At 33.2% G+C, this 27,172-nt stretch overlaps 1 protein-coding gene across 3 annotated transcripts in view; it reads right to left on the bottom strand.

The window, feature by feature from the left end:
* The window catches only part of SWT1 (SWT1 RNA endoribonuclease homolog), a 133,615-nt gene that overhangs the window by 26,047 nt on the left and 80,396 nt on the right, over nt 1–27,172 (bottom strand). For all 3 annotated transcript variants that reach the window (XM_051998777.1, XM_051998778.1, XR_007953825.1), the window contains one exon: nt 4,766–4,832. In XM_051998777.1, the coding sequence (XP_051854737.1) occupies nt 4,766–4,832 (67 nt within the window). Of the gene's footprint in view, nt 1–4,765; nt 4,833–27,172 lie in introns of those variants that run through there.

Below are 27,172 nucleotides of genomic sequence, written 5' to 3' on the forward strand. Positions count from 1 at the left end.
GGAACTATATGTTGGTCCATCCATTCCAGAAAAAAAAATTTCAAGCTATGCCCCCAAAATGAGCTATACATACCTACTGACCCAGAGTACAACTACTAAGCCTATACTCTCAAAGACATTAATAGGAAAAAGAATTATTCATGTGAAAATGTTTCTAGCAGCTTTTTTTCTAGTGGTAGCTAAGAACTTTAAATTAAGGTGGTACCCATCAATTGGAGAATGACTGAACAAATTATGGTATACAACTATAATGGAATATTATTTTGCTTTAAGAAATAACCAAAGTAATAGTTTCAGAGAAACCTGAAAAGACTTGTATAAACTGATGCAGAGTGAAATGAACAAAATCCAGGAGAAATTTTTTATATAAACACAATATAAAAATGACCAACTTTGAAAGACTTAAGAAACTTTCGTTAACACAATTACCTAAACATAATTCCAGAAAACTGATGATGAAGAACATTCACATGATGCTATATTAGAAACAAACTAAATCTGTAGAAAAGAATGCACATTTTTGAACATGGCAAATGAGAGGATTTGTTTTATCTGACTATTTGTTACAAATGTTTTTTGTTTTGTTTTAATTCCAGTTGAGAAGGAAGGTGGGAAAGTGAAAAAATGGATGCTTGTTAATTGAAAAAAAATTATTTAAAAAAGAAAAAAGAGGGGTTCGTACTAGGTGGTCTCTAAGGTCCTTTCCAGCACTAGGTTGCTTATCTTAGTAACAAATAATCTATTTGGAAATATATCATAATGAATGCAAATATTTCAGGAAGGAAGGGAGGAAAGAAGGAAGGAAAAAATAGAGGGAGGAAAAGAAGAGAGGAAGGGAGAAAACTGTTGAAGATATAAGGAAAGGTTTTCTATTCAAAGGTGGGATTGGACCTAAATCTTGAAGAAGAGATGGCAGTGAATAGGCAAATTATTCTAAGCATACAGAAACAGGAGAATGTGTATTCAGAGAACAGCAAGTTGTTAAGAATAGCTGAATCACAGACAATATAAAAGATAGTAAAATGTAAGAAGATTATAAATATAGGAAAGGGCCAGGTTATGAAGAGCTTTAAAATGCCAAATAGAAGATGATCCTACAGCAACAAGGTGCCTTTACAGCTCACTGAGCTTGGAAGTATACACTTTAGAAAACTTATATTGACAGCTAAGTGGAGGATGGAATGAAACTAGGAAAGATTTGAGACAAACCAATTAGAAGACTATTACAATAGCTAAGGACAGAGGTACTGAGCACTCAAATTAGGATCACAGTGGCAACGTAAGTGGAGAGAAAGGAATATAGATGAACGTTATCATGAAGGTAGAAACAATATAATTTGTCAGTATGTGAGAGTAAGGAGTCGAGAATAATACCAAGGATGCTAATGTGAGAGAATGATCATATCTAGAAGATAAAAGGAAAGTTTCAAAGAGGGACTGATTTTAGGGGAAAGCTGAGTTCTGCTTTGGACATGCTGAGTTTAAGATGCCTATGCAACATATAGTTTGAGATGTCTAAATGGCAATTGGTTATGTGGCACTAAAGTTGGATATGAGAATGTGTGAGAACGATAAGAGCTAATGAGATCAAATGAGCCAATATACTGTAATAACAGGAGACATTCCGAGACAGAACCTTGAGGGACAACCTCTGGTTAATGGGCATGGTATAGATGAAAAACTTAAAAAGGATCAGACAGAAAGGAAGAAAACTGAGAGAAAGGTCAAGAAAACTGAGAAAGGACAGTACAGTATCCAAGAGGAGAAGATCACTATTATCAACAATACAAAAGGTTAAAGCAAAACTTCTGAAACTCTGGTTGTGACCCCATATAGAATCATTGTAACTGAATGTGGAGATTGCAAAAGTATTATCACTTAAGTTTGATTTGTATACTTATTTTATATACCTGTAGATCCAGGGTCATGTAAAAATTTCTCAGGTAAAAAGATTGCAAGTGGGAAAAGTTTAAGAAGTCCTGGGGAAAGGACATTAGATATAGTAATTTAACTGGAGGGGGCAATTTCCGTTGAATGATGAAGTAGAAAAGTCAAACAACAGAGGGTTAGAAGGGAGAAGTGAGAGGCAAGAAATTAATCTTGGGGGATAGAGAGGATAGGGGATACTGAAGGCTATCTCAAGGAATAGAGCAGTGAAAAGAGACACAGAAAGACAGCTAACTAGGATGGTCACATGAGACTTTTTTAAGGATAGAAGATAAATGGATATGTTTGTAGGCTGTATGGAAGAAGCCAGTAGCTAAGGAAAAATTAAAAGATAAGAGAATGGGGATGACAATGAAGGCAAACTGCTGGAAAAGACTCTGGTTTTGATAATTTTTAATAATAAAAATGATAGTTTAAGAATTTATAATCACTCTTGGAATGCTTTCTATAAGACAGTGAAAAACATTAAGTAAAATTCTTAACCTGTTTTAGATTAAACTGATTTTAGGTGCCTTTACTATCTGTGTTCAACACATAACAAAAACAAAGTATCTATGATGAAAATTTAGACATAGGCAACACATGTATTACATACATAGGGATTCATGTATATGCATGTATATATATATATATTAAAAAAAATTAATATTATAGTTTTGTATATGTATGTGTGTGAGAGAGAGAGAGAGAGAGAGAATATGAAGGAATGTGTATGTATCTGCACTTAACTGTAGCCTTTTTCAGAAAACTGGAGAGGCAAAATGGGGATAGGGACAGAATAAAGTAAAAAGTACACAGCAGAGAACAAAAGAAAACCTACAAGGAAGCAAAGAAAGGATGGACAGCTGTAAACAAAATGTTAAGTAAAGAAAAAAGTTAAGTTTATTATATAGGCTTTATTGAAATGGAAATTTAGTGTTTCATATTTTGAATTCTCTCATTTTCTATTGTGCATATGGCAATATTTTTTTTTTGGTTTTTTTTTTTTTCCTATCTTGCAGTTAAGTTTTAAATAATGTTTTAAAAAGAAAAAGAAATATCTTTACTAATTTTCTTTTTTACTAATTTTTTTTACTAATTTTACTTTACTAATTTTTTTTTTTTTATTAATAAAACTTTTTAAAGCTGGAAGGGACCTTATAAGTCAACTTGTCTATTCTGCTCACTTTACAAATTAAATGATTAAGGACTGGAAAAGTTAAATGACACCCAAGAGCACACAACTAATATAAGTTTAACTCAATTCAAGTATTTATTGGGACACTATAACACACTGGAAATAACAGCAGATTTTAAATTTAGAGATTTTGGTTTGAATCCTAGCTCTCTAACTCTATCAAGGTGTTTTAAATGATCTTAAATTCAACTCTTCTCATTTGTTAAATACTGGTAAGATGACTTCATAAGATTGCTATTAAAAATAGTTATTTTGTAAACATTATGGTACTGTGTAAATTTAAATTATTATTAAGAATAAGCCATGTTCCTTGCCCTGAGAGCAATAAATACGATACACAGTAATACATGACAGGTAAGTTAGAGTTACAGAGTATTTTGTGAAGTCAGGGTGAAGCAGGAAAACATCACAGATAAAGGAATCAGACAAGGCTTCTTGGGAAAGGTAGGTTTTAAATCAGTCTTCAATGTGCATGGAAGGCAGTAACAAAAGGTTAGAAAGGATGGTTAATTGGTAAAGTTGGGTCTAACATTCTTTTCCATTGTACCATAGAGGTGATAAAGCTAAGAAGATCTATCATCACTATTATAAGCATAAAGTAAATAGTACAATGACAGTCTGAGATGGCAGTGGGCAGCTAGGGTGGGGATCACCAAGTGAAATGAAATCCCTTCCACACAGTAACCCCCAGTATCTTAAGCAACTAAAAAAACATCAAATGCTGATGACAAATAGAAACTATTTGAGATAGTCTCTGCATGAAAGAATTTTCATTTAAAGATAATAGATGATAAATGGATGATCTAAAGAAATTAAGTTAAAGAACTTCAATTCTTAGAAAAAAGAGTGACTTGAATATAAATTTCTTAAAACTTACTATCAATTATGTAGAAATTTAACACTCTCACTTTTGTAAATAAATTATTTTCAAAAAATGAATGATTGAAAATTTGGAATGTCAGAATATAAAGACAACCTAGACTACCTTTAGGCAAAGAGAAAGGTAAATCATACCCCAAACAAAAAAATGAAAAAGCACGTAAATTGATTTAAGAAACATTTGGGGAGAACATGATTCAAACAACATTCCAGATTTTCATTGTAATGTCACCCTCATGATCTGTACTGCCTTAAAGTTGAGACCATAAAATATTAGGCCATCGTGGCATTTCTAATTACTCAAACCTTTAGGATAAATCAACAATTTCTATCAAAGAAAACTGTGTTATATTAAAGGCTCCAATGTATATTCTAGTAAAAAAGCAGAAGGTAGGAGTTAGGTGACATTATTAAATAAAAGATACTGAAACATCATGCACTCAGAATAATATAAATTTATTTGCTTTTATTGCATTTTGAAATCAGAGTTGGAAACGACCTCAAAAATAATCTAATCCACCTTTCTCATTTTATAGATAAGGAAACTCGGGCATAAATAAGAAGTTTACCCAAGGTCATGTTGTTGATTAGCAAAACTCACAATACATGTCTTGTAATTAAACATTTCTTTAATTCCTAGGAAAATAATCTTTCAAATCCATCAATGTTTCTTTAACACAATCTAAAATTTATTTTTTGTTTTTATTTTATATTAAAGTCATTTCTTTTGAAAAAGAGAAAAATTTAAAGAAACTCTCATACCTCATTACTCACTAAGAAGTTATAAAGGGTCTCAATATCTTGATAACAACTGTGTGGAGCCAAAATCCTGTAATGGGGAAACACAAAATTAGCAATTTCTCTGAAAGATTTTAGAAGTTCTGAAAAATACAAATGCAAACAGTACAGCTGTATGATAATCATAACATTTTCATTAAAGCAATATATTTACCACTTTATATAAATACGATGTCATTTATGCCACACAAAAATACCATTAGATACTACAAATATCCATTACCATTTTACAGATAAGGAAATTAAGTTAAGTGACCTTCCTATGGTCAGAAGTGGAATTTGAAACCAAGTACTCCTGACTTTCAAGTTCAATAATCTGTTTCTGTCCTCTATATAATTATGAACTTTCATTTTAAATTTCATAAATCATTCAGTCAGTAAGGTAAAAAGAAGTCCTTATCCTCAAGAAGGACTAGCAAAGGAGACAACTTGTATAACTAGGTACATACATGTAACACACACATGAGTAGATGAAGATCATCTGAAATGAGAAAGCATTAGCATTTGTAGACAGCAGTAAAAGCTTATTGAAAAAGAATAGAACTGAGTCTTGAAGGAAGCCAGGTAAACAGAGGTGAGATGGGGCAGAGCATTCTAGACAATGGGGACCAAACAGTGCAAAAAAAAAAAAAAAAAATCACAGAAGAGATGGAATATCTTAATACAGTGCCAACCTTCTAAGGCAAAACAGGTTGTGTCCATGGCTTTTCTTCCTCCTAAGTAGATGGACATGTATACATAGGAGCACAGAACAGCATAGACAGCAGGGGTTATAAAGACAAAACAGGGCAGCCAGTAGTGCAATCACAGTGGTCTTTGCTGACACATCTTTGGACTGGGTGGTTTTTCAGAACTGGGAGTTGATATGAATCAGTCTGAGTTGGTTATATGGAATAGTAGGAGAAGTTTTGGATTCATTATGCCAACACTGCAAGGAACTTCTGATATGTCAAGCAAGGAATACAGTTTTATTTGATTCTCAGGTCAGTGCAGTCTCTTCTGGATAGTAAGGGATCTTGACCAAATCAAGGTGATTAATAAAGACACTAACCATTCCATTTTCACAACAGGAATTGCAAGTGGGTTAATGTAGCTGGATCACAGGGTACATGAAGGAGATTATGGTCTAAGAAGGCTAAAAAGGTTTGGTGAAGAGCTTTAGCTTTAAGCTTTACATGCAAGAGGAAAATATATTTACTCCTGAACATAACAGGAAGCCACTGGAGTCCACTAAGGAGTAAAAGCTGTCAGACAGGTTATAGAAAAAAATCATCTTGGAACTGTGTGGAAAATAGAAAGAAATGAGGAAAGATCAGACAAAGAATGAAAATAAAGAGAAGAAAAAGACTACCACTACCTGTAATAGTCTAGTAAAAAGATCTTGAAAGCCTGAGCTAAAATTGCGGCCATATATGAGAGATGTCAAGCTAGAAATGACAAGATATGGCAACAACCTGGATATATAGGCTAAGAGTGAAAAGTCAAGGATGATACAGCAGTCATAAGACTGGTCTCTGGGAATATAGTGGTGTCTTGACAATAATGTGAAAGTTCATAATTGTACATCAGAGGAGAGAAGAGGTTTTGGGGGGGAGGGGAGGTTAAAAATTTCAAACGACTTGTTCTAACATATCATCTCTCTATTAAAATGTTATTCTTAATTAAAGGTTCTGCTATGATCTATAAAATGATAAAAGTGGGAAAAAGACCCACATGTGCAAAAATGTATATAGCGGCTCTTTTTGTGATGGCAAAAAATTTGAAAATTGATTTGCCCATCAATTGGGGAATAGCTGAATAAGTTATGGTATATGGAAGTAATGGAATATCATTATTCTATTTAAAAAAATTGATGAACAGGCTGACTTTAGAAAGGCCTGCAAAAATTTACATGAACTGATACCGAGTGAAACAAGCACACCAGGAAAACATTGTGCCCAGCAACAATAAGACTGTGTGATGACCAACTATGACAGACCTGATTCTTCTCAGTGGTTCAGTGATCCAAAGCAATCCTAATAAACTTTGAATGAAAAAGGCCATTCACACCCAAAGAACTATAGAGAGTGAATATAAATCATCATGTGTGCTATGTTCACTTTTTTTCCCCATTCTGTTTTTATTCCCTTCATGGTTTTTCCCTTTTGTTCTGATTTTTCTCTCCCAAAATGATTCATATGGAACTATGCAAAAAATAAATGTACATTTTATATGTAAGTAAGGAAAACAAAGAAAAAAATAACCTATGAAGTTAAAAAAAAATTTAATCCAAAAAACAGAATTATTTCCACATGAAATAAGTTACAGATACAACGTGACAACATTTCTCAACATATACATGGTAAAAAAGATCACATTCCATATTTCAAAGTTTGAATAAAGTTTTATAATTGCATATAAAAATTTTCCCCCAATATACACACAAAAATCATATATTTTTACTACTAAGAAAAACAGGAATGACAGTAGAGACCAGAACTGTGATTCCACTGACAGAAAACTACCAAATAAGGAAATTCCTCTCAATTCTGCAACTCAGTCTTAGAAAACTTCCTACAGGGACAACTAGGTTGCACAGTGAATAAAGCACCAGCCCCGAAGTCAGGAGAACCTGAGTTCAAATCTGTTCTCAGATATGTAACACTTCCCAGTTGTGTGACCCTCGGCAAATCACTTAACCCCAATTGCCTCAGCAAAAAAAAAAAAAAAAAGAAAAAAAAACTTCATAAAACATAGAGGGTAAGTGACTTGCTCACCATCATAAAGCTAATCTGTTAAAACAATATTTGAACTCAAGTACTATTGGCTCTAAAGGTAGTTCTTTATCCACTATGCCACCTACCAAAGAGAAAAAAAATAGCAAACAGTAACCAATTCAATTCAAATAAATACTGGGATCTTCCTTTATTTACAACAAAATCCTCTAAAGAAAGACTCAACACTAATTGACTATTTGAAAAGATTGGAAAATTATGTCAAGTCATGAGGAAATATATCACTTGAACAACAACAAAAACAAGGGAACCCTAATTATGTAATTCGCAGCCAAAGAATCGTTTTTTAATTAATCTGATAGCAATGTTTAATTTTTTTGTCATGAGGGAAATTTGCTTTTCTACCAGAAAATCATTAATTCAATAAATGTACAATCCTTGGTCATCAAACTAAATATATTCAGAGATGGGGAGGTTATTGCCTAATGTGCAGTTGATTTCATTTTTTGCTATCTGAGAAATGAATGTTTCTTATATTTAATAACTAATTACTATTTTAGGACCAAGGTTTTCCCTTTTAGCTACGTCTTCATCCAGAAACAAACCAATGTGGAAAATCTCAAAACAGACAATAAAAAGAAATTCTAGGTTTGGGCTATTCCTGTTCTTTGTGGTTGCTCAAGTCTGGGAAAATGCTGCTTTTCCCTATAGTCAAAGACAGCTGATAAGAAAATTGATTATTTCTTTAACCAAGAGTTGGAGGACCTAAGGCAAATACTTCAACACCCTCATTTTAGCATAGTCTACCCTCTCCCATTGTATTAAGCAATCATAGTTGATTGGCATCCCTAAGGAACACAATTCTTTAAAAGGGCTTATAAATTGTGAGCCCACCTCATTGGGGATCTTTGGTCTAAGAAAGACAGCCTAATCACCATCTTTTTATTAAGAAAAGTGCTGGGTATTAATAAAATGATTGAATTATCTAGAACTATGATTCTCAAAGTTTTTCAAAACATTACAGGTAACTTTGATGATTTGGAAATTCTTTATGTTTCCCTGTAATATCTAGATTAGTATACTTATTTTAGTTCTTTCCCCTGGAGAAAGAGAATAAAACCACTAAACTTTCTGTGATCTGAAAAACCCTTCAAATATTTTTAAGTCAGATAAAAACCAGTCTAAAAACTCCTAGTTCCTTCCACAGTTATTTTATGAATAAATGAACAGCTGAATGCATGAATGGATAGATTACTTATTACTATTAGTTAGTACTATGTCCCAGGCATTATGATAAGCAAAGAGAATACAAAGATTAAAAAAGAGATAATTCTTTTTCTTCAGCTTGCTTTCTGAAAAGACAACACATTGACAGACTGCAACAAAAGGGAATTTTATTTTGAGAAGGTAGAAAATAGGGAAAGGAGAGAAGAGGTGCTAGTGAGATGAACTGGATGAATGGCTAGATGGTTCAAAACACAGAGGCACAGACTTTTGTTGAAGGTCATCCAGTAGTAACCTAGTTTGCACAGTCTCTATCATCTAATGTTCTAATGAGTTAGGCAATAAGGCTGAAGCTGCAAAATTGAGTGAATTAACTTTCCAAGATAAGAAGCTTGGATTGAGGAAGACCAGGGTATATGAATCTGAGGTCTCCTAAAGAAAATGCTGGTTTACATGGAAAAGAGCAGGTCAGTGATGACAGGCAGATGGTGAGATGATTTAGGTGGGTAGATGTGATAGCCAAAAGGGATGTGAAACTAAAGCATAGTAAAATATGATTATAATATAGCTCTGAATCTCCTAATGATTCTAGGTCACTTCTAGTTGTATTCTAGTGACCAGTACAGTGCTTTGTATATTGCAGCTTATCAAACACTGTGGTGCCCCAACTTCATAATACTTGCTGTGATCAGAAGAATAAAGTGGGATAATTGTTCACTTTTTTTCTGAAATTGTATTTGTTTTGTTTTGTTTTTTTGGGGGGGTCATTTAAAGCTTTTTAAAAAAATTTTTAATAGCTTTTTAGTTACAAGTTATATGCATGAGAAATTTTACAGCATTGATAATTGCCAAACCTTTCCTTCCAAGTTTTCCCCTCTTTCCCCCCGCCCCCTTTCCCTTAGATGGCAGGATGACCAATACATGTTAAATATGTTAACGTATAAATAAATACAAAATAAGTATACATGTCCAAACCGTTATTTTGTTGTACAAAAAAGAATAGGACTCTGAAATATTGTACAATTAGCCTGTGAAAGAAATAAAAAATGCAGGGGGGGGGAGCAAAAATATAGGGTTTGGGAATTCTATGTAATGGTTCTTAGTCATCTCCCAGAGTTCTTTCGCTGGGTGTAGCTGGTTCAGTTCATTACTGCTCCACTGGAACTGATTTGGTTCATCTCATTGCTGAAGATGGCCAGGTCCAGCAGAATTGATCATCATATAGTATTGTTATTGAAGAATATAATGATCTCCTGGTCGTGCTTATTTCAACTCTGCATCAGTTCATGTAAGTCTCTCCAGGCCTTTCTGAAATCATCCTATTGGTCATTTCTTACTGAAAAATAATATTCCATAACATTCATATACCACAATTTATTCAGCCATTCTCCAATTGATGGGCATCCACTCAGTTTCCAGTTTCTGGCCACTACAAATAGGGCTGCCACAAACATTCTTGCACATACAGGTCCTTTTCCCTTCTTTAAGATCTCTTTGGAGTATAAGCCCAGTAGAAACACTGCTGGATCAAAGGGTATGCACAGTTTGATAACTTTTTGATCATAGTTCCAAATTGCTCTCCAGAATGGTTGGATGTATTCACAATTCCACCAACAATGTATTAGTGTCCCTGTTTTCTCACATCCCCTCCAACATTCTGCATTATCTTTCCCTGTCATTCTAGCCAGTCTGACAGGTATATAGTGGTATCTCAGAGTTGTCTTAATTTGCACTGAAATTATATTTGTAATAATAAAAACGACTAAGCTTTTTTTCTCACAAATTATGGCCTAAACTAGATGTATCAAACTCTCAACTGGGGCCCTAACCAGATTAAAATATAATTGAAAAATTCTGAACCAAAATTAATAAAAATACAATACAGCATAGATAATGTTAACTTGTGTTTTTATAAATCAATATGCAGCCTTTAGGGATCTATTTCTATTTGAGTTTAACATCATTTATCTAAACCACACCTCAATTGTGAGTCTCTGAAAATTTTTTTAATCTGAGTACAAGATTTTATATATATACATGTTCATTAAATTTGGCAAGGTATTTTTTATATTATGATACTTTTATACAAAGTCAGCTTTCCCAGATTTCTGTTAACTGAAAATATGATAATCAGGATGTCTATCCAAATTATTCAAAGATCAAACAGAATAGGATGGGTCGGAATTATATAGTGCCACCAATAGAGACCATCTTCAAGATACAAAGAAATTCACCAAGTAACATTCCTTACATGGCTGCCATTTAAGAGCAGGATTGGGGGTAGGGGAGAATATAAGGAAATGAAGAAAAAATTTGGAACACAAAATCTTACCAAAATGAATGTTGAAAACTTTCTTTACATGTATTGGAAAAATAAAATATTATTGAAAAAAAATTTTTAAAGAGTCAGACATAAATGATTGAACAACAGCACTAAGTGCTAGAAATACAAAGAAAGGGGGGAAAAAAAGAGCTCACATTATAATGGCCTAATTATTTTCCTCTCAAACCTGCCCATATTTTGGACTTTCTTTTATCATTCAAAGTAGCACCAGTGTTCTAGTTGCCTAAGTTTATAACTTTAGATCAATCATTTTTTCCCCTTCTCCCCTTCACCAATCAATTGTCAAGTACTGTCAGTTTTACCTCCATATCTCACACAGCATTTTCACTATGCACATAGCTACCATAGCACTTGAAACCCTGATCATCTTCTGTTTTGATTACTATTGCAGCTTTTTATTGTTTTCTCTCTTCTCCAATCCATCTTCTAAAGAGCTGCCAAATTTATTTTTCTGAATTAAATAGTTAACCATATGTCACATTCCCTGGGTCACAGTTTAACACTGATAAGCTGGAGAGTACTCTGAGGAGAGAAATCAAGACAGGGAAGGGCCATGAAGTCATATGAGGATCAGGTGAGGAAATCAGGGATGTTTAGTTTTGAAGACAGAAAGCTTGGAGAACGGGTGAAGATAACTGTCTTGTAAGTATCTTAAGGGTTTCATGTGGAAGAGTGATTAGTCTGTGTGACTCCAAAATAACCAGGAGCAATGGATAAGAGAGCTGAAATCTGAAAGAACTCCCCAACAATGAAAGCCATTCAGAGATGGAATGAGCTGCTTTGAGAGATTCTTCTCACTGAAAGTCTTCAAGCAGAGACTGGATAACTATTTGTCAAGTATGTAATATTGGGAATTCATTTGCAAAAAAGTTAAACTAAATGACTGCTAAGATCACTTTTATCTCCTAAATTCTATGAAGAAGTTCTAATTGTTATTACCACCTCTAAAGTTAAACTTAAACTTCTCAGTCTAGCATTTAAAACCCTTACTAGCTTGATTCCAAGCTACTTTCCCAATCTTATTAAACATTATCACCCTTCACATATTCTACTGTTTCTCACATAAAATATTCAATATCCCATCCTTACAACCCACTATTCAGACATTTACTAGTTGTATAATCCTGGACAGTTTACATCTGTTTCCTTCAGTTTCCTCAGTGCATACTTTGCCACTGCAAGTGGATATTAACAGCATCTACTTTGCAAGGCTTTTTTGAGGATCAAATACAACTGTTATCTGTAAAATGTGTGTCATAGATAAAAATGCCTGAGTGCTATAATATCCTTGTATATTTTTCTGTGCTAAAGCTCAGCAAATCTCCTTATATTGTTGAATAACCTAGAATACTTCTAATACTATACCTAAATCAAAAGGAAAACAGTTTAAGTCTTTGCATTAAATACTACACAAGTGCCCCAAGATAACTTTTCATTACTACATAGGAGCTAGAAAACCTTTAAATAAAATTAAAACAAAATGTCTTTAATAATTAAGAAAACTACAACAAAAACTATTAACCATAGCATTCCACTGGAAATCCAAGGAGAATATAACCATATTAACCCCTCAAATACTAGACTACCATGGGATATAATTGCTATGCTCAAAGAGTCAAGACTACATCAAAATATACTATCATCTCTGTCACATTATTCCATTTTGTCCCAAATATAGCAAAAAGAGGTTGTAGGACAATCAAATCAGAGTGGGAAGAGACCTTAAAAGGCCATTAAATCCAACCCTCCCATTTTATAGATGAGGACAGAGGACAGGCACAGAGAAGTAAAATAATTTGTCCAGGATCAAAAAAACTAGCAAATATCTGATGTAAAATTTGAGCCTCAGTCTTTCTGACTCCAATTCTAATACTCTATCTTACCATGATGTTCCATCCTTCATGAGGTTAACCTACTATGATTTGCTCTTAGTAAACAATATCTTACAGACACAATTGAACACTTTCATTTCTTGGAAACTCCCTCATGTCTGTTTTTGTGATACTACTTCTTTTTGAATTACCATCTACCTCTTTAACTAATCCCTCTCAGTCTTCTTTGCTGGCTTACCAAACACTTCATGCCAGCTAACTGTAGGTGTTCAAAAATACTTGAGTCTACCTGCCAAGAAAACCCCAGGAATTATATGAACAAAATTACAAAATGCTTTTTCACACAAATAAAGACAGACCTAAACTGGAGAACTATTAATTGCTCATGAGCCAATAAAATAAAAATAACTCTCCTCAACTTATTTATTCAGCACTATTCAAATCAAACTTAACCAAAAAATTTTATTTTATAGAGCTAGAAAAAAAATCATAACAAAATTCATTTGGAGGATTAAAGGATCAAAAATATCAAGGGGAAAAAAAGTGGGGTGGGAGAGGAAGAAGGAGAACTACTAGATTTCAAACTGCATTGCAGTTAATCATCAAAAGAAGCTAGTAATGGCTAAGAAATAATGGGGAAGCAGTAGAATAAATTGGGTACATATCACACAGTAGTAAATGACCATAGTAATACAATGTTTAACAAATCTAAAAAGCCAAGCATTTGGGACAAGAACTCATTTTCTGACAAAAATTGCTGGGAAAAATGGCAAAAAGTAGGCATAGACCAACATTTCAGACTGTACACCAAGATACAGCCAAAATGGGTACATAATTTAAATATATATTCATATCATAAGCAAATTAGGGTATTTTACCCATCACATTTACGGATAAGAAAAGAATGTATTTCCAAACAAGAGACGGAGAACATTATAGTGTAAAATGAATAATTTTAATTCTATGAAATTAAAGATGTTTGCACAAACACAAGTAATACAGCTAAGATTAGAAAGAAAATAGGAAACTGGAGGGGAAAATTTTCAGCAAATTTCTTTGATAAAATACCTCAACTCTAAAATATATCAAGAATTGAGTTAAATTTCTAAGAATACATACAAGTCATTCCCCAATTGATGAGTGGTTAGAAGATATAAGGCAGTTTTCAGAAGAAATCGCAATTATAGTCCTAGAAAAAATATTCTAAATCACTACTGATTAGAGAACTACAAACTAAAACAACCCTGAGATACTATCTCACACCTATCGATTGACTAATAAGACAGAAAATAACGAATATTGGCTAGAATATTGCACTCTTAGTAGCATTATAAATTGATTCAACCATCTGGAGAGCCATTTGGAATTATGCCCAAAGATCTATAAGATTCTTAATATCCTTGAATCCAGCAATACTACTACTAGGTCTGTATCTCAAATAAATTTTTTTAATTAAAAAAGGAAAAGGAACTACAAATACAAAAAATATTTATAGCAGCTCTTTTATGTGTTAAGCAAAGAATTGGAAATTGAGTCAATGTCCAACAATTGAGGAATAGCTGAACAAATTGTGGTATATGACTTTGATGGAATATTTTCTGTTTTGTAAGAAAATAGGAGCAGGACAGTTTCAGAAAAAACCTGGTAAGAGTTGTATGAACTTATACAAGATAAACATTGTACACAATAACAACAATGTACGATGATCAACTGTGAATCACTTAGCTATTTAATGATCTAAGACAAGAGTGGAGAACATTTAGCCCCCCAGTATAAGACCTAAGAAATCATTAGCTAAGACGACCATAGGCAATGATGAGCTGAAAACTAGGTATGACAATCTTCCACAATTATAATTATGGAATTATAACTTAATTCCATAAGTTGATAATTTTGTATGTATAACCTGCAGGTGATGTTATAAATATCCAAATGGTCCTTGTCAGGGGGGAAAAAAAAAGGTTCCCCACCCTCAGCTAAGACAGTAATGAAAGACTTATGATGAAAAACGCTATTCAAGGGGCAGCTAGATGGCACAGTGGATAGAGCACTGTCCTGGCATCAGGAGGACCCTAGTTCAAATTCAGGGGCAAACACTTTACACTTACTAGCTGTGTGATGGAAGAAAAGAAAGAAAGACAAGGACGGGGAAGAAAAGGAAGGGAAGGGGAAGAAAGGAAGGAAGGAAAAGGAGGCAGGAAGGAAGGAAAGAACAGATCGAATATGAATGCAAGTATATTTTTTACTTTTTTTGTTAATTTTATTTTTTATATTTTTTTGTTTATAACATAGCTAATATGAAAATGTTTACATAATTATATGTGTATAATCTATATCAAATTGCTTATTTTCTTAAGATGGGGAAGGCAGAAGAGAAAATTTAGAATTCAAAATTGTAAAAAAAAAAAAAAAAAAGTTCAAAAATTAAATGTAATTGGAAAAAATAAAATATTTCCTCCAAAAAAGCCTATTCACTTTTATACTTCTTGATTTCTATCAAAGGCACTATATCCTTTTTCCAGGTTTATAATTCCAGTACCAGTTGCCAAATTTGGTCAAATTTACTGTCAGAAAAATCTCTTACATCTAACCTCTTGTCTTCACACATACAGCTATCACCTTAATTTAGCCTCTTTTCACTGCTTGCCAAGACTATGATCTCCATACACCCAATCTTTTATCACTCCTAAGTGGTCTCACTATGGCCAAGTCTCACCACTCCAGCTCATACTACACTTTGCTGCCAAAGTAATTACCATTAAGTATATATCTGTCCATGTTTCTTCCCTGTTTAAACAACTTCACTGGTGGCCAAGAGGCCCTTTCCAACAGTACCACGCAAGCTGACTCAGCACAAATGCCTTGTACATGACCCTCCCAGATACTCTGAGTTATAATCTTGCCCCTAAAAATTTTACTTTTTTTCAATACTTATGTATAAAGTGTATATGTATACGTTTTTGCCCTTTACAAAATAGTTCCTTGAGGAGAAAGAATGTTTCATTTTTGTCTTTGTATTTCCATTACTTAGTATATCCTGTGGAATGCAGCAGACACTGAATAAATAAATGCTTGCTATTAATATTAAATGATATTAATAGCAGAGAGAAGAATAAAGAAGTTCACTAACTCCATGGAGCATTTATATGGGACACCTAAGAATGATTAAACCTAACGACAACTATCCATTTCTGGAAATTGTGATGGAGATAAAAATCACTACCAGAAGAAAGCTAGAAGGCATTATTAATGATGAATTTCTGGTGAAGAAACTGAAGACCACAGGACAGAAGTGATGTTTTTATCACGGCTGTCCACTGAAGGAAAGAGAATTTCAAGAAGCAGATTTGGGAAGTTTTTAAGTGTACTTTCAAAGTTAACAAAAATATGTGTCAGCAATCTAACAGTCTTCAATCCCTCAGCAGCAAGGATGTATAGCAGAATGAACACTAGGCCTGCAATCAGGAAGGCTTGAATTTTAATCCGGTTTCAGGCACATATTAGTCATATGATATTGGGCTATTTGGCTATTTCCTCAAATGTAAAATGGAGATGATAATAACTGTTGAGTTACTGTGAGAATAAAATGAAGTAATATTTGTAAAGCTTTTATTAACACAATGCCTAGACGATAATAGGTGCTAGAAATACTATTACTAATATCATTACATTGCTCCCTCCCCCAAAAAATGATTTAAAAAGAGAAATTATTTTGTAGAACACATTTATGGAACATATCACACACACAAATGGACTTGACTTAAGTCTTGGTATCATTGCACATAATTGTGGATCGAGTTTATTAATCATGTAGTCCCAGCGCTTCTTGAATGTTATGAATGAAAAATTAGGCTAAATCAAAAAAAAAAAAAAAAAAAGATGTTTACTGTAGACAGAGTTGAAAATTACATGAAAAAATAAAAAATGGGAGGGAAACCTCTACAAACTTATATGCCTTAATAATATCCCACACAAAAATTCTTTCGAGGTCAGTCGTGTATAATTTTCTCATTACTCCTCTTCTACTAGTCTTCAAACAAAAGATTCTTAGAATAAAATTTCTAAAAATGATTCTGCACTGGCAATATTTTAAGGAACAGTAACAGAACAAACATTTAAAATAAAATTATGCTGCCTCTTCAGGAACTAGCCAGTATTTACTTGTAAACATATAACCCTAGCTTTTATATTTGTTATAAAGGTAAAGAAATTCAATTCAATAAAGTACTTTTATAAAATGCGTACTATGTGCTACAGTATAGAAATATGGAGAAGAGGGGCTGATATATAAGACAAAGTCCAAATACTCAAGAAAATTTATCATCTCGGAAATATATAGTAGGATTGTGAACCATTTCTAAGAAACAGAAGCAAAATGATAGTTTTTTTTTTTATTTCTGACCATTACTAATATCTATAAATGAAGTCAATTGATCTAAATGTCTTGATATTTCCAGTAAAAATCAACATTAACTTCCCGTGACAGTATAGTGTAGTGAAAAGAAGTGAAAAGTTGGTCATCAGAAGCTGCCTCAATAATAACTTGCTGTGTAACCTTGGAAATATCATTTATCTTAATGTACCACAGGCATCTCAACTTTAGAATGAGATTAAACCAGACGGCCTTTCTCAAAGTTCTTTTTCGGTTCTAAAATCCTATGAAAACCTATAAAGTGATTCTTTCAAAATTTCCATTTTCACCTTTCTATTAAGAAAATACAAATTTAGGCCCTTATCAAACTCTTAATTGGTCTCCTTGCGTTAAGTGTCTCTTTTCTTTCAGAGAGCTTTTAGAATAACATTCCTAACACAAATTTCTTACTACTATCACACAAAAGATCTGGTAGCTCCATAATGCCAAATTATAAGCTCCTCAGATTGGTACACAAAACCCTTCACAACAAGGGCTGCAGACCCTCTTTTTGAAATCATTATACATTACTGCCCCTCAGGCCCATTCTAGTTTGGCCTACTCTGTATTTCTTCAAATTCCAGGTTGTGGGTTCTGCTAGGGCTAATTATACCCCATACCTTTTCATCCCTGCTTTTTAGAATCCCCAGTTTCCTTCAAAGTTGAGTTCAGATTTCACCTTCTACATGAGGCCTTTCCACTCCTCATTTATAAACTGGGGATAATAATACTTTCACCATATTGTAAGGTAAATGCTTTGCAAACTTTCAAGCAGTAAAAAATCTGAGTGATTACCATGTATGCCTTGTATTACAAAGGCAGCTACTTACCACTTGTGGCTGAAGATGTCTTTATTATTACATAATTATTATTAAGTAATTGACAGAGTCATTGAACTACTCTTTATTGTCCTAGGCAAATAAAGGGCATTTTGTATGTGCCTTCCAATGAAGTTTCTTTGTGGGGGAAAAAAAATCTTTTTTTCCTGAAAACACAGGTAAGAGTTTTGATTGAATAAAATATAATTATCATTTCTGCTTATCAGAATATTCTACAGAAGATCAACCAATGTGAATTTACTACACTATTTAAAAGGACTGGATGAGGGGAAATATCCATATTCTTAGCATTAAGATAATACAATTAACTGATAGTAAATGGAGCCCTTTGATTTATTACTAAATATGTTCTATGTTCATATTAAACTAAATTTAACAAAAACCAAATTTCTCAAACTGGGAACCATTTAATTATCTGCCATCACAAAAACTTATATAGATATATATATGACATCTAATTGCACTTCACTTCTCACCTGTTGTCTAATTGCTATTCTCACCTGCTGTCTTTCTGCCTGGCCTCAAATTTAGATTAATAATTATAGACAGATCAGGAATGAGCACTTGAGGGCTTAAATGCCAACCTAAGGAATTTATTAGGGGCACTACTATCTTGCCAAGCTAGCAGCTAGTCTCCATTAAGCTGAGAGAGGGGAGAGAGGAAAAGGATTTATTAAGCTGCCATGCACTGTGCTAAGTGCTTTCCAAATGTCTCACTTGATTCTCACAACAGTCTTCTAATATAGGTGCTGTCATTAACCCCATTTTACATGGAAAAAAATGATGCAGACATAGGTTAAATGACTTGCCCTGGGTCCCACAACTAGTAAGTGCCCAAGGCTGGATTTGAATTCAGGTTTTCCAGCCTTCCAGCACCATTTAGTAGCCTCCAGCTCAAAGGTAGAAGAGGGATTAAAACAAAAAGATCAACATAAAAGATGGGCCTAAGAAAAAGAGCCAGGAGCAATGTGAGCACCAACATTTTCTGGAATCCCTAGGTATTTCTTACCTCCCATCAAGAGCCCATGGTCTAGACCAGCCCTATGGTTCTGTCCTGCTCTTAGCTTTACTTAGTTGAATAGCTTCCCACAATTCAGACACCAGCACTGATATCCCAGGATCTTTATCTTGCCCCCTTTTCTTTCTCTATCTCCAGGTTCTTCTTCCATTTGCTGTGTAAAGCAGTACAAAGAACCAGATTCCAGTGCCTGCCTGTAAATCTAGATACTTAACAGTCACTACATCTTGGTAAAGTGATTTAAGTTCTCTAGGTCTTAGTTTTCCCAAATATATAAGAGGGTTGGAAAAGATAAATAACTATCATCATTAAAATTTATGCTACTAAGATTTGGGTCCGAATCCTACCACTAGCTTTTATTAGCTTTGTGACCTTCATCAAGTCCAAATCTCACCAATTATCAGAGTCTACATCAAGTTGTCTTGATGGGTAGACTTCCAAATATTTTATACATTATGCAGTTACTCTGAATGAAATTCTCTTTTCCAGTTGATTTTTCTTAGGAATATCTAGAAAGGCTTATAATTTTGTGGATGTGTTTTCCATCTTACACTTTTGCAGAAATCACTGTTTAATTTTTAGGTGAATCTAAGATGGTCACAAAGAGTTTCACAAGAACAATGAATGAATCAACAATAACTACAGGAAAAGTATCTGAAGAAAAATGATAATTTGTTTTTCCTTAGTCTGTACTTACTCAAATTCATTTTTCTTTTTTTACTGTACAGCTAGCATTTCTAGAACGCTAATTATCAAATAGCAAGAATCCCTGCTTCACCCCAATCTTGTTGCAAAACCTTCTAGGTGGCTGCCAATTTTAAATAAATACTATTGATAGTAAAGAATATTACATATATTTTTATACTTCTTAATATTTTAATGCTAATAGGTAATATAGCTTGTCAAAGCCTTTTCTAAATCTCTACATATTTTTATTGCTTTGTTATTAATGAAATCTATTATGTTTATGGATTTCCTAATATTAAGCAAAATATGCATTCCTGATATAAATATACAAAGTATATACTCTTTAACATGCTGATGAAGCCTCTTTGCTACTATTACATTTACAATTGTGCATAGATATTCATTAGAAATATTGATTTATGGTTTCTTTTCTATTTTCTCACTGTTTTAGGCATTAAGACCATTTTTCTGCCATACGAGGATGGTATCTTCCTTTTTGCAAACATTTCATGCAAATACTAGAATCAACTGTTTTTTGAACATTTTATAGGATTCACTTTGTTACTTAGTCCTGGGGATTTTGGCAGGGAAAATTCATTTATAGCTTGTTTAATTTCTCTTGCTAGAATTGGGTGATAAGATATTTCTATGTCGTAGTCTGTTTATTGGGATATTTTATATTTTTCTAAATCATCCATTTTATCTATTTCTGTTGGTATGAAATTGGACAAAATGGTTTCTAATAAAGTCCTTCATTTCTTCATTTGTTGGCAATTTCATTTTCATTTCATTGCTCATCCATATTCATGTCATATTCCCACATACCAGATTCTATCAGAAGCCTCATACTCTTTATAATAAAGGTAATGAAAAAGAAATGTCATCAACACTACTTATGTATAAATAAGAAACTCTATTTTCAAATTATTATTTCTTTTTTATTCCCCCTAAACCCCAAACCTCAAACATAGGATATTACTCGGGTATGGTTTCCCACACCATATTCTAACCCATTCAGTCTTCTTTCCAGAGGAACTCTTATTTCATTTATAATTACTACTCATATAGTCCTTGTGGCTCCTCCTGGATCACTGCTTTGTCATGGCAGAGGGGTTTATGTATGGTAGAGAGGCTTTGTTATGAAATAATGAACTACTTTTTTGTAGCAGCCAAGAATTGGAAGATTGAGGGGATGCCCATTAACTAAAGAATTGCTAAACAAATTCTGGCATATGAATGTAATGAAATACTATTGTGCTATAAGAAATAATAAGCAGGCAGATTTCTGAAAAACCTGGAAAGACTTATATGAACTGATGCTGAAGTGAGCAGAAGCAGGAGAATACTGTAAAAAGTAACAACAATATTGTATGATGATCAACTTTAATAAGACTTGGTTCTCTTCAGCAATAGAAGAAACTAAGACAATTTCAAAAGACTAATGATAGAAAATGCTACCCACATCTAGAAAAAATGGGAGATAGAAAACTGTTCAAGAAAACCTCATGGATATGACACATAAAAAAAAAAATTGAGAGGCATAATTTCCATTAGCAATGATTTATAAAAGAGATCAGTGATATTCCTGAATGATACCCATGAAATGATACCCTCAGGGTAGCAATCTGGTTGGTTAATAAATAATGAGAAGAATGAATATTATAATGCAAGGTGGGCTTATCTAAGGGTCTAGTGACTTTAATCACTAACTCTTGAACTAAAAGTTTTATCTCTTATTCAGACTACCCAGACTTAGGGTAATCTAGACAAACCTCTGTTAAGATCTGCTAATGAGTTGGGATTCACTTTAGACTAAATTCTTTTTAAGGTTCTCTAATTGGGTAGAACCTTCCATCCAGGACTGAAAGACATTTATCCAGGGATTTGGGTAATCGCATCCATCAACAATGCCCTTCCAAGACTGAAAACCAACAGACTTCTGAAAAAAATCCTGATTCCAATTCAATAATTAATTATTAATATAAAAGATAATCAATTCTCTCAAATAGTATAACTTCAGGAAATAGTGGCGGGCAGAAGGACATGGTGTCCATGAGGACACAGAGTTGGACATGATTGAATGACTAAAAAAGTTCTTGTGAACAAGATTTTCCATCCCATTCACTAAACATTCCTCTCTCTGTGTTCTCTCACTCTCTACTTTAAGCCTCTGGTACCTAAATTATTACTTCAGTGTTGCCCGTTTTCTGTTCCTGATGTCTGAGTTCCTGATTTGGGACTTGATATCAGTGCCAAGGTCTATCCCTTTCCACACTCTAGGACAGAGTGGTCAGACCTTACTTGTTCCTGATCTGGATCTACTAGGGGCCTGCTGCTGGTTTCTATCTTATCTCCCTTGCTATGTTTGAAAAAAGAGCAGAGGGAAGTTCCAGAACCATCTGGCTTGAGATTCAAGTGCTACACTCTTTAGGGCCTTTGACACATTTCTGTCAGAGTGCTGACAACTTCTGGCCCCCATCTGTACTAAGGATACTGTTAGTTTCTGATTTCCTCTAGATCATCCCTATTTGGTTACTCTAAAGCTTCCAATCCATCTTAACTCCTCTGGAAACAGTTTGTCATGTTTTAAGAGTTCTTAGAACACTTGTGTTCAGAGTTCTAACAGACTTCTGGCTTATAAACCCATTCCCCAATGCTAACAGGTTTCCAATTGTCTTTGATTCAGGTCTGAAATGAATGAAATTTTCTTGTCATTTCTGGAATTCTTGAGCCATTACCTGCTCAAGTATTGGAGAGAGAATTCGGTTTTTCTGGGAATCATCATAACATCATCTTAGCCAAAAGTTTATAAGTCATCTTCCCTCTTTGCTTATTTCCTTCCCTTTTATGTATGTTTTTGCAATAACCCCCTGTTATCCCTTGAGTACACTCATTAATGAACTAAAAAAAAGTTTGCCATCCCTGAAACTGATCACTGTTCAGGTGAGAACCAGAGCATTTTTTAAGTTGAGGAAGTAAAAAAAATATATATATTCCAATTACTTTCCTTTTTCTATCTGTATTTCAATTACTTTCCCTTTTCTGCTTGTGTATCACTCTTCTTCTCTCTCCTCTGCCCTCAGCCTTTAAAATTTTTTTTTCTTCCTTTCATTTTTTTTTGGAGGGTCAGGGGGAAGTGTGGATGGGGAGGAGTAGGTTCTTCCACAAGTATAGAGAATTGCAGAAACTCTAAAGGGGACGAAAAATAAAACTAAATTAAAGCTCTCTATGTCAAAGTTTCCTCATCTGTAAAAAGTAGGACAACTACTCATTTGACCAAATGAGATAATATAAGCAAATAATAAACAAAGCAATATACAACATTTGTCAGCTATTGATGTATTAAAGAGATTATAAAATCAAAGTGTCTAAGAAATGAACTCACAATGTTAAGAAGTGCTTTCTTAACCCAGAAAAGGAAAAAAAATAAGTTTTAGAATTATTTTCTAGATTTGGAATATGTTCAAATGCTAGGGAATCTCTTTCCTAAACTGCAAAACAAGCAATCTGCCTCTACCTTCTAAATGTTTACATATTCTTCTCAAAAAAAAAAAAAAAAGTATTTCAATTTCTGCCTGCTTTAATGTAGTTTTAATATTTGTACCTTATTTGTGCTTTTGTGTTATGCCTTTAGCAGTCTTTCCTAAAAGCTCAGAGGATTATGGAATAGAATATTTAGTATTAAGCTAAAAAATGCAGTTAATAAAATGCTCCAAGTACAAACCAATATCTTTGAGACAACTAAGTGATTAATATATTAGAGATGCAATTATCGTATACCTGCTTTTTCCATTACTCATTTATAATTCATGTCATTAATTATGATACTAAAATTAAGTGGGGTTAATGGATAAAATATTTAAATAACAATAGAATCTTATTCTATGATTTTTTAAAAAGGCATTATTGGAAATTTTAAGAATTTTTCTAAAAATAAAATACTTCAAAAGAAAACCAAAGGAATTTAAAAGGAATCAATGCTTACTTAGAGTAGAGATTAGCTGCATCAAAGATCTGTAAATACATTATTATAAGTGCTCACTCCTCCAACAATAGAGTATACTACTCTAATTTAGCAGATAAGTTTTAAAGATTTCCATGTCTAAGAAAGCCATGGTTCTACAGCCAAACAAACAATAACATTCTCTAAACTTTATCAGTCATCTACAACATAAAAAGTCTGAACTTAACAGGAATTGTCACAGAAGTTGTGTCGGGATAAACGTTTAACAACAACGGGTAATATGCATATTATGAGACATTGGAGTGGAACTTTTAGTGTTAAAAGAGTTTAAATAACTCAGTAAAAATTAATCACTATCTTGTTCTAAAACTGCAATTATGCTATTATTCAATATCACATCCATGTACCTAGTAATTATCAGGAATTAGGTGACACCTAAAGAATACAACCAAATCCTGATATATTATTTTCAGGGAAGCTTATTATATTTAAATTGTAACAATGAAAAAAATGACATTAATAGATAAGTGCATGTTTTACACCCAGAAAATATCAGTTTCTGATATTAAGATTCCTTTGTTTTAAAAACTTTTTTCTTCTACCTCCACCAGGCTTCTCAAAAAGTTTTCAAAAGACGAAAATGAATATATTGTCCCCCATACACATTTTGCTTTGAAATGGTTGTCAATTATGCTTCTTTTAATTTTAAAAAAGCAAACTATACAGACTAATGTATTAACTCCTTTGAATTAATAAAGTTTGAGTAAATAAAATGAAACTCAAACACTAAGCATACTTCAAATATAGATCTGTTAATTGAATTCTTATTTAGGTAAACAAGTACACAGTTAAACATTTCAACAGTTCATAACAATTGTGACTTCACCAGATTAAAATCCCTGCACACATTTGGTAGAGTGAAGAGTTAACGTGATTAACAACTTTCAAAACCTAGTGTCTAATTTGATGGCGAGTCCTTACAAATATAATTTAGGTTAGTCTGGGGCTAACAATCTACTATTGTACTCAAAAGATTTTTTGGGTTAGTAGGGCCTGCCAAAGTTGGTGCTCCAATAACAATTAGCCTCACCTCTACATAAATCTAAGACATGAGAGCAAGACTCTAATAAAAAGTGTGTGTGTGTGTGTGTGTGTGTGTGTGTGTGTATTAGACTATTTCCTTCATGACCACAAAATGCATATATTAAGGATCATAAATTAGTCAAATTCTGTAATTTAAGAGACTATGAAAAAGTTTCTCTAATCTCAATTGTATTTTATTAAGTGGAAATGCAAGCCTGACTAGAAAATCTAGGCAATTTGAAATCATCACTTCCTCCACAGAATTCTTAATTGGAATGGAAATGGCAATTTTGTTGTATTCCTATTTTCCATACCTTTGCTCCTACCCCTTGAAACTGGAATATTTTATGCTTCATTCCCGACCTTACTCCCCACCCCACCCCCCAAAAAAAATCAAAAATAGTTAATCATATGCTATTATATAATGCAAACATTTTAGTATTAGTTTTAAATTTATACAACTGTTTGATTGACAGTATATTTATAGTACTTAAGTTTTTAGTTTGAATCATAATGACTTGCTTAGTTAACTTAGTTTTACCTACCAATTTAGTACCATTTACAGAATCACTTGAAAATACTTTTTGGTCATGACAATATTACAAATGATGGACACTAAAAGAATTTCTTTAATAGAGTTATTCCTGAGGGCATAATGAAGGAAGCATTTTCCCAGGTTTTCCCAACATAACACTAAATAACTTTTTAAAATGCATAAAATCAAATTCTAAATCGCCAACTAACAAAGTCTAAGTGAGTTATTTTTTTCCAAGCCCAGGACAATCAGCAGATCAGAAAGAGAAGTCTGTGGGCACTGGAATGGGAGCACAAGGAGTAAGCAACACCATCTAGTGCCTTGGAGACCACAGCAATAGTAGCAGTACCACCAGAAACACTCAGCATCTAAATACAATAAGAGAACTGAATATTTAGATAGAAAATATTAGTGCCCACTGTGCTAGCACTGAGCAGATAATTTGGTGCCATTTGTGGTGCCATCCTTGCCCTTTATTTAGTTCTGGATCATATCTCTAAGGCAGTGAGATGTGCTTACAAGAAAGCCACATGGTTAAGAACAAAAAGCACAGACCAGGAGAATAGTTCTACCTGGATTATACCACCTTGGAAGCACTGTAGACATACAGACCTCCAGAACTAGCTATGATAACAGCAGGGCATAAAAGCCTGAAGCTTAAAACAGCGACCACCATCCCACCTGTTCTACAACATCACCTTTTGTAAGGAGAGGCTATTTTTAATATAAAGGTCCAAAGTCAATAAATAGGCTGGAAAAATAAGCAAAGAGAAAAAAAAGTTAGCCATATAAAGCTATTATGATAACAGAAAAACTACACAAACTCCAAAGACCGTAACATAAAACAGGTATCTGCAAGCAAAATCTAAAAGAAAAATATAGATTAGACACAACCACAAGAACTCCTAGAAGATCTAAAGAAAGGAGATTAAAAAAAAAAAAAGCATACTTTTTAAATCAAATGAAAGAGGAAAAATTAGGAAAAGAAATAAGAAAGCAAAAAATATGAAAAGAAAATTAATAACTTGGGAGAAGAATACAAAAGTTTACTGAAGAAAATACTTTCTTAAAAATTAGAATTGGGAAAGTGGAAGTTAATGACAATATGCGACATCAAGGAAAAAAAAAACAAAATCAAAAGAATAAAAGAAAAGTGAAATATCTCATAGGAAAAAAACAACTGTTCTAGACTGAGGAGAGATCATTGAAAAATAAATGGACTTGAAAGACTTGATTTAAAAAGGAGTCTAGATATATTTCAAGAAATTAGAGAAAAACTGCATAAAGAGCTAAGAACCAAGGGGGAAAAACAGACAACAAAAGGATCCACTAATCACATCTGAAAAGACATGTCAAAATGAATGTTAAAAACCAAATTGCTAAACTCCCAAGTCAAGGAGAAAATACTGAAAAGAGTCAGAAAAACACCTAATCTATTAAAATACCATGGAGTCATACTCAAAATCACCTAAGATTTATATGATAAAAGAGTAGAGAACTTAGATATGATATTCTAGAAGGCAAAAGAGGTGGGATTACATTCAAGAATAAACTACTCAGCAAAACTGTATGTACAGATGAAAAAGGAATGAAATAGATTTCCAAGTTTTTCCCAATTAAAAGACTATAGCTGAATAGGAAATGTGACATTCAAATATAAGTCTTAAGAGAGCCATGAAAAGGTAAACATGATGAGAAATCATAAGAAATTCAATAAGGT

This window comes from Antechinus flavipes, chromosome 4 (genome assembly GCF_016432865.1).
Source record: "Antechinus flavipes isolate AdamAnt ecotype Samford, QLD, Australia chromosome 4, AdamAnt_v2, whole genome shotgun sequence".
Lineage (NCBI taxonomy): Eukaryota > Metazoa > Chordata > Mammalia > Dasyuromorphia > Dasyuridae > Antechinus > Antechinus flavipes.